General features: G+C 34.3%; 1 protein-coding gene across 1 annotated transcript in view; it reads right to left on the bottom strand.

The window, feature by feature from the left end:
• LOC135213277 (beta-alanine transporter-like) overlaps positions 1-10,000 on the bottom strand; it is a gene marked incomplete in the record, with an annotated part of 366,068 nt that overhangs the window by 16,222 nt on the left and 339,846 nt on the right. Inside the window, 1 exon segment of the mRNA XM_064247258.1 lies at positions 3,511-3,683. Within this exon segment, the coding sequence (XP_064103328.1) occupies positions 3,511-3,683 (173 nt within the window).

Raw genomic sequence — 10,000 nt, 5'->3', positions numbered from 1 at the left:
TGAAATTTCCGTTCAAGAACCCTGATCACGTTTTTGGTTGATCATTTGAAAAAGGAAGACATAAATAGTTTTTAAAAAATTCAAAAAAGCTTTTCTGGCGGAATTCTATCGCATCTTTTCTTGTTCTTTCGGATTTTATTTCGTTTCAAACCATTTCACCAATATTAACTTTTGGATGTTATTTAAACTTTCATCATCTTTTTTATTATAAAATAAATTGCTTTTCGTTTCGGGCAACAATCCATTCTTTTTTTCTGGGAGTTCGAGAAGTTCGAAGGGTAATGCTGTTCTCTGTCAACTGGAAAATTTTTTTTTTTTTCTTTCCTTTCAAACTGGAATTTTACAATGACTACACAATTTTCTGTGATATCTACGAGAACTACTGTACGGCCAGTTCTTTGATCAATGAAAGAATCTTAAGAACGTACTATGATCATGTTCTAGTTTAGCCATTATATACAAAACAGAAGATGACGTACTTTTCTAGAAATTAATATTAGCAGAAATGTCACAATAATGACAAAGCAGAGTAAAAATCTATCTCGATATGTTCCCCTCCGTTTTCAACGCATCACAAAAACCTTTTTTCCTGTCTCTCTTTAGCATTCCACAAAAGTGAAGTTCATCTTTGGAAAGCACAGTATAGCTGACGGGATTCAGATCTGAAAATGGCGGAAGTGTTCTCGAAAATGTTTCAGTTGTAGAGCTTCGCTTATCCCCTGCAATTAAGAGACGATGAATTTCTCTCTCCAATTGTTTCTGGGTTTAGCATCATTGAAAATGGAGCTGTAAAAAGTTAAGTATATCTTAGTTTAACCAGACCACTGAGCTGATTAACAGCTCTCCTAGGGCTGGCCCAAAGGATTAGATATTTTTACGTGGCTAGGAACCAATTGATCACCTAGCAACGGAACCTACAGTTTAAAGTGGGATCCTAACCACACTATATCGAGAAATGAATTTCTATCACCAGAAATAAATTCCTCTGATTCCGCGTTGGCAGAGCAGGGAATCGAACTTCGGACCACCGGATAGGCAGCCGAGAGCGAAAACCACTCGTCCAGCGTGGAACTAATGGAGCTGTAACAACGCACATTTAATCTGAACTTATTATTATTTCCAGCGTTTCATCACCACTCAAAAGGACTTTACAGAAAAAATGTTAAAGGACGCTATGACGAATACTTTTCCTTCTAAAGGCAATATTTTTATTGTGTTATCGTTTGAGGCAGTTATGATGTGTGCCCTTTCGCCATTTTTTCCATGGAAATATGTTCGTCGAGTTGATATAATATTTATCTTTTTCGTTCAAATAATATAAACCTAAACCATGTGTAGATATATTAGTACCAGAGTATATATATATTCAGATGGTGTTTTTTGCCTTACAGCTAACTATTTTCAGGCAAAACAATTTTACTCTCTCAAAACTTAATTCTGTATTCACATAAAAAGTTAATTCTGCTTAAACAAAAAGATTTTGCTTATTTTCTTTCACACAAAATTCTGTTTACATAAAAGCTATTTTACTTTAGAACTGGATTCTGCGCAAACAGTTGTTACTGGAATTATGGACGCACAGAAACTTTTTGTATTAAAATAAATCTGGTATGAACTAAAACTTCATCGCAAATCCACATTTTGTATACATAAAAGGAGTTTGCTTTTAACTGAATTCTTCTAATACGACGGATTTTGTTGCGAATTACTCTGAATTTTATATATAAAAACGTAATATCTATTCTTAATTGAATTCCGAAATAACAAGAGATTTTTTTTATCCTAAGTTCTGTATACGTAGAAGCTGAGTTCACTTATGGACAATGATTTTTTAAGGTAATGCTGTATATAAAAAACATGTCTCTTTCACTTCACACCTACTTCTATAGACATCTAATGCTAATTTTAAATTTTGCTTCAAAACTGATTTGTGCATCTGCAGAATCTTTAATTTGCTTAAAACTATATAGCTAAGAAATAAACGTTTTGTATTTACAATTATTTTTAAAAATAAATAATACTGAATAAGAAAGCTTTTGTGTCGAAACTGAATGTTATTAAATTTTATACTGCATATATGCAAAGTCATTTTATTAAAATAAAATTTCTACACAAAGACTTTTTCTGCTTTCAAACTCTATCATGTATATACCAAGAGGGTTATTTGCTTCTAAACAGAATTTTGAATATGGAAACATTTTTGTTTTCCAAACGATCTCTATAAACGAAGAAGCCTTCAGGTCTTTGATATAGTACACAGAGGCAACCTTTCCTCACAAAATGTTTTGCTCTTGAGATGGATTCCACAAACATTAAGGCCTTCCTGACTTTAAACTAAATTGTGTTTGCACTTCTCCATAAACAACATTTTTATCTGAAACTGTGTTCTTTGTCTAAGAGGATTTTTCCCCTTCAACGAATTCTGTTTACACACGAATTCGGTGACCAGGAAGTGTTTTTCTCATGAACTAAATTCAATACCTTGACTCTAAAATTATGACGTGTGCACAGAAGCTTTGGATTCTCAAACTGAATTCAATATGCGTCACCATCTTCTGCTCTCTCCAACTAAGCGTTATTTACAGAGATTATCTACATTTAAACAAGTATGTAATCACATAACTCAGTTTTATTCAAAATTTAATTTTGTATACACTAAAGCTATCTGATCACATAAATGTTCTGTACAAGAGGCTCTTACTTTTAAGCTAAATCTTGTACACAAAGAGCTTTTTATTTCTCTACCTCAAACTGAAGTGTACACGACATATTATGTGTTGTCAAATTTACTTTAATGAATGATATTTCTTCTTCCCAAATAACGAAAACTAGTGAATATTTCACAGTTTGCGTCACAGGTATACTGTGCCTTACTGACAAGTAACGGTCAGTTGAAAAAAAATGAAATATTTTGCTTTATTCCCTTCGTTTGAATATCACATTCCGTCATTACGATAAGTTTTCCTTTAAAGAAATACCTTCGACGATTGTAAATCTCAGAAGTATTCAGGAATTTTGGTCTTTGAACCATAATTATCAGACATCACCCTCAACTTGAAAAAATACAAACTTGGCGCCTGTAACATCCATTGTGGAGTGAGGATAAGCATATAAAATAAGAAGAATAAGTATTACGTTTAACCGATAAAATGAGTGAGAAACGCCACGGGGAAACTAAAGAGATCTTCAGCTTTGTAAGATGTCGTATCGACTTGACAATGATTTGAAGTTTATGCTTATCTCCGAAAATATAGACGAAGTTGAAACACAAAGCGAGGTCAATTTTAACAATACAGAGTATGATGATGCGAGCATATTTCCTAATTATATAATAATAATTCTCAATAAAATAAATGAATAAATAAATACATGAATGAATAAATCATCCTAGACAAGCTAGTCAATGTTATGTTGTTTTTGATTGAATTGGACTTATGCCAGCACGGGCTCTCGCTCACAGAGCAGCCCGTAACAGTCAATGTTAGAACGTCAATGGTTTCTGGATCCTACCTGTAGGAGCGAACTCATCCAGGATTGGGATGATGACGATGGCGGCCCCACACGCCACGAAGAGGGAAATGAAGGACCATTTGCGGCCCAAGAAGGAGACGAGAGGCCACAAGAGAATGTAGGAGGGCAACTCCAAGAGGCCACCAAAGAACATGTAGAGGTACACGTTGGCACTGAAATGGAAACGAAATTTGTACATGTTACAACATAAACATATGACTTCACTGCAACACTATTATAAAGAAAACTGAAAATTTTGCTGATACGAAAGCAATTTTTCGTCCTTTAACTATGGACGTTAACAATAGGCTGAAAATCTTAATTTTTCCAAACATTTTATGAAGCACCATAATTCAAGTGAGAAATTAACACACACACACATATATATATTAATTATATATATATATATATATATATATATATATATATATATATATATATATATATATATATATATATATATATATATATATATATATATATATATATATATATATATATATATATATATATATATAATAAGTGTAACCTTATTTTAGCCAAAGGGGTGGCTTGTTGATTGCTTGTAAAATGTCATATTTCATTTAGTCTATTGACTTTGTCTTTACAAGTGCGTATACTTAATTGTGTGTTCTCCTGTTTTGTAACAGATGATTCTGGCAAGGGAACCAAGGGTCCCGTATGGGAGAAGAGATAATTTTTGTGACTAATTACTGATTAAGACAGTTACATATTGGGGTTTAACTGAGTTAGTTTGTCTGTGAGACTTGATTTATTATCTTTCCATTGTTAAATAAATGTATTTTTGTAATGCAAGTCATTCATAAAAACCAAACAAGAAACCTAAAACAATTAAAAGAAAATTACAAATCGTAAAAAAGACCAATATTTTTTTAAAATGTCATAATTTGCTCTGCCTGAGCACCTTCACCTAAAATATAATACATATAATGTGTGTATATATATATATATATATATATATATATATATATATATATATATATATATATATATATATATATATATGACATTGTTTTTTCAGCAGCTGTTACGAGTGCTCACAACGGAGACTGAACAACAACGAGCAATTCGGTGTGCACACGAAGGCCTTGGTACCAGTATTGAAAGTAAAAGTATGAGTGGGCATCGGGGAATAACGGCAATGAGGAATGCTCTAAACAAGACATTTTAGTGGCGTACAATGGATGCTGATAATAAAGAAGATTGCAAGCAGTGCGTGATGTGTCAGAAAGTCAATGCCAAGTGGAGGCAAGAGAAAAACCCCCTTACAGACTGTTCCTGTCCCAAAAGCTGTGGTGCAACCGATAGGAGTCGGCATTGCTTCACTTCCCGAGTGTGATGGCTATAATTACTTTGTCCTTGCCGTTATTTATTTTTCCAAATGGACTGAAGGGTTTGATTGATTTTGATTTTTATAGACTTTTGGCATTATGTCAAGCACTGGGGCAACTAAGGCCATTCAGCGCTGCAACGGAAATTGACAATAAAAGGTTTGAAAGGTGTTACTGGAAGAAAACCTCAAAGCAGTTACACTATGAACAATTGTTGAGGAGAGGGTGGACAGTAAGATGAAAAAAGAGAATATGAACGGAGGTACAGTAAAAGGAATGAAAGTAGTTGCAGCTAGGGGCCGAAGGACCGCTGCAAAGAACCTTAAGTAATGCCTACATTGCATCGAATGAGGTGCACTGACGGCACTACCCCCTACGGGGAAATGGACTGAAGGGGAACCCTTGACAGAGAAGACAGCATCTTCAGTGGCCAACTTCCTATTCAAGCCACTATGTCGGCATTGCTGTGTCGAAATTCATATCAATGACCAAGGAAGAAAGTTTATAAACTTTGTATCTACAGTATTGCATCGCCTCACTGAAGTCCATCCATCAGCGGCTGACAAGCGCTTATCATCCACAAGCAAATGGCCTTGTCAAAGCTTCTCAAAGTTCTACAAGGAAAGCCTGATGGATGGCCAAGATGTCTTGAGCCCCAGCTATTTGCTCATCGTATAACTGTCCATCGATCAACAAAGATGACACCATTTTTCCTCATGTATAGAACACATCCAACATTACCTGTAGTGTAGGCGTTGCCAACCTCTTAGATAGTGATGATACTACTGATAACTCCAATTCTATTCATGTAGATGATAACACCACTGACGAAGAAATCTGGGAGTTTGATGAAGAGGAAGTGATGAAAGTGGAAGAAAGATGCTGAAGATTCAGTGAAAAGGTTAATTTAGTCAAGGACGTAACAGTGTTAAACAAGTTAAAGTCAAACGACCATAGAACGGTGAGAAGTAAAATTTGTCTAGATCTAAGGAAAGAAAGAAAAACTAATTTTAAGAAAGAAAATAAATTTTCCTGTAATAAGAGAAAAATCTGATGAGTTTAGTTTAGCAATACAAAATAGGTACTCCTAAAGACGAAATGAATAGTAACTTAACAAAATTTGTATTGGAATCAGAGCAAGTGATAGGTGGAAAAGTTCCTAAACAAGATCAAGGAAAACTATCAGAAAACACCAACAATTTAATAAAGAAACGATTAGAAATGATGGTAGAATCCAAGAGAGATGAAATAGAACTAGCAGAACTATCCAAAACAATAAACAAACTAAAAACCCAAGACATTCGTAAACACAATCAGACCAAAATTGAGGAAACGCTAAAGAAGGGAAGAAGCATCAAGTTGATGAAAAGAAGACTTGGAACAAGACGCCAACAGATATTTGCTTTAAAGGATGAAAATGGAAATGTTATCAACAAAAGAGATGGAGCGATAAAAATTGCTGAGGATTTCTATACAATGTTATACAATAGTGATATAGGAAATAACTTTGTCAATAGAAATAATGAAACACCTGAGCCGGCACTAAGTAAATAAAGCCAGTAAAATCACGAAAAGAAACAAAGCAGCAGGAGAAGACGGCCTAACAATTGATTTAATAATAGATGGAGGAGATTTCATAATAGTAAAACTCCCTGAACTTTGCACAAAATGCTTGCAAGAATGCTCTATAGCTACAGCTTGGAAAAACTTTATTATATTAATTCACAAAAAGGGAGACACAAAAGACCAGAAAAATTACCGCCCAATAAGTTGACTCTCAGTAATATATAAAATATTTACAAAGATCATATTAGGCCGAATAGAAAGACAGCTAGACTTTGATCAACCAACAGAGCAGGCAGGTTTTAGAAGCGTGTATTCAACAACTGACCATATCCATGTAATTAACCAGCTAAAGGAAAAATCAACAGAGTATGATAAACAACTATGTATGGCATTTGTAGACTATGAGATAGGTTTTGATTCTGTCAAAACTTCAGCAGTAATGAAAGCCCTTCAAAAGCAAGGAATAGATGAAGATATCTATACGGGTAGTACAGCAATCCTAAAACTACATAAAGACAGTGAGAAATTTCCGATTGAGAAAGGAGTTAGACAGGGAGACCCCATCTCTCCTAAATTATTCACAGCGTGCGTAGAGGAAGTTTTTAAGAATTTAGATTGGGATAATGTGGGAATTAACATTAATAGGGAATACCTTAACAACTTTAGATTTGCAGATGACATAGTTCTACTCAGCGAGCCAGGGAAGGAACTACAAAAGATGATAGAAGATTTGAATAGAGATAGCATAAATATAGGACTGAAAATGAATGAGTAGATAAGCATAAATATAAGGACTGAAATGAATGAGTAAAACTAAGAAAACCTAAGATGATGTTCAATGAAAATAAGGAGACAACAAATAAGGGTTATTTAGGACAGACAGTAGTAAGTGTTTTCCAAGGGCTTGAGACCGAAATTAAAAGAAGAATAAGCATGGGATGGAGAGCTTTTGCTAAACACAATGAGATTATAAAAAGTAAAATGCCACTCTCTCTAAAAATAGAGTATTTAATCAGATGGTCCTACCAGTATTAACTTATGCATCAGAAACTTGGAGCCTTACTAAAGCCTTAGAACATTGCTAGTTACAACTCAAAGAGCTATGGAAAGAATAATGATGGGAATAACAATAAGAGACAGAATAATGATGGGAATAACACTAATAGACAGAAAAAGAGCAACATGGATACGAGAGCAAACTAAAGTAGAGGATATTTTAACAACTAAGAAAAAGAAATGGGCGTGGCCAGGATCTATAATGAGAATGTCAGATAATAGATGGACGAAAAGAATAACAGAATGGGTCCCAAGAGATTGCAAAGGAAGCAGGGGAAGAAGGAGAAGACGATGGATTGACGAGCTAAGAAAATTTGCGGGTATAGAATGGTTTAGAAAGACCATAAACAGAAGGGAGTGGAAGGACATGTCTGAGACCTTTGTCCTGCAGTGGACTAGAAACGGCTGATGATGATGATGATGATATATAAATGTTCCTAATTTACTTTACTGAAATTCGTACCTTACCTTTTCAATTGTCATTGATCCATCCTTTGTGAGATTATATATATATATATATATATATATATATATATATATATATATATATATATATATATATATATATATATATATATAGAACAAAAGTTGGATCAGTGACAATTCAAAAGGTTAGGTACGAATTTCAATAAAGTAAATAACGACTATTATCATAGGTATGACGGACCACAATATGTAAGCTATTATGGTTCCATGTACATGTGGCCTGAGGACACTAAAGTAGTTAAAAAAATTTACTCCTAACATTTACATAATATATATATATATATATATATATATATATATATATATATATATAAAAATATATATATATATATATATATATATATATATAGTATATATATATATATATATATATGACATTCCTTTCGTATTTTATTTCCACTGTAATATAGTTCAGAGACGATAATGACTCTTCATACCGTACTTCCACTTTTGTGTTGAAGCTACTGGATAATCCATTATTGCACTAACAAATAGAGGAAATTAACTGCCAGAGAACAAATGAAAATGACTTGCTTAATCTTTACTGTATACATCAGTTGAATACTGAATAGTTTCCTCACTGAATCTTTCAAGCAAATTTGCATCACAAAGGGAATGTGACTTCTGCATGAAATCAAGACAAAAGATTGAGGTAGATTAACTAGTACAAGGTAATGACTGCGTGTATGCAAAAATTCAAATGAAGCCTTTCATCCTCATATGTATTCAGCTTTTAACATTCAATATCAAAGGTAAACTACGCTAAAAGCGAATACATAAAAAATGCATATTCCTCCTCCTTGTTATATTTCTTCAAATGTCATTTGGCATAAAATGAAATTTATGTAGAATGACAACAAACGTGACTATATAATTTCATAAATTAATTCTGATATCACAATTAAACTACTTGGAAAGATACCGAGATGCGTCATATTCTCCAAGTATGATGGGAAGATAATGAATGTAAAAAATCATCTGGAAGCTCGAGAGATAGACACACATTTTCAGACTGTAACGCCTTCACACTTTATAAGCAAAATTTCTGAAGTCATGGGAACTGAACATTTGTCTTATAATGGCTGGAGCTGACCTTGATCAATGTTGAGGTATTGTCCACCAGAGCTTTCAGTCTTCTTCTCAAAATCCTTCAACTCCAAGGAAGAAGTTGAAGCCTCATTATCTCCAGTCACTTGCTGGAGAGACTGTACCCCCCCAGAATGCCTCACGACAATTTCCCCTTTTTATTCTCCTCGTAAGTTATGGGAAAACCCCCAAATCGACAATGGATTCATCCTCTGCGCAGTGTTTGAAATGACAAACTTGACCAGATAATCTGATCATCTGGTCTAGTTCCCATGAGCTTACAGATAATGAGAAAATAAACCTTCCAACTTCTCCAAGTAATGAAAACGATACCTAAAATCTCAAACCACTTAGGAAAATGTGTTGGAAGATACGAGTAACTGTATTCTTGTTTTAATAGTGATATGAAGGTAATACGGGCTGTAAGGTATAAGTAAGAAAGGAGAAATGAAAAATACTCAGTAATACAGAAGACGCAGTCACTTAAATATGGATAACCAAAACGTTTCCTGTGGAAGTTAGTAATTCTTGGATCCCACGGTACAGTGATAGCTTCTTCATTTAGACTGCTAAGCTTTGGAATTCTCTTCCATGCTTCTGTTTTTCCTGTCTCCTAACCGTTCCTCCTCCTCCTCCTCCTCCTCCTCCTCCTCCTCCTGTTCTCTTTGGACCCAGGCTACCAACGGTGAACAGGCTGCCTGTTTTATAAGTCTTGTTTTTATGAAAAGATAAAAAAAAAAAAACACACACACACACAGATGACAGCAAAAATGAAGAGAGACAACCGGAAAAAGTAAAGGATTAGATAGATGGCTGCGAGACAACCAACAACGGTGGTGGCCTGTGTTGTTGGCACCTTTACCGTTGCCAGACGTACGATCATGGTTAACCTAAACCTGAATAAAATAAAAACTACTGAGGCTAGAGGGCTGCAATTTGGTATG

The sequence above is a fragment of the Macrobrachium nipponense genome, chromosome 42, assembly GCF_015104395.2.
Source record: "Macrobrachium nipponense isolate FS-2020 chromosome 42, ASM1510439v2, whole genome shotgun sequence".
Taxonomy (NCBI): Eukaryota; Metazoa; Arthropoda; class Malacostraca; order Decapoda; family Palaemonidae; genus Macrobrachium; species Macrobrachium nipponense.
The sequence above is the reverse complement of the archived record's forward strand: the minus strand, read 5'-3'. Positions and strand labels throughout refer to the sequence as shown.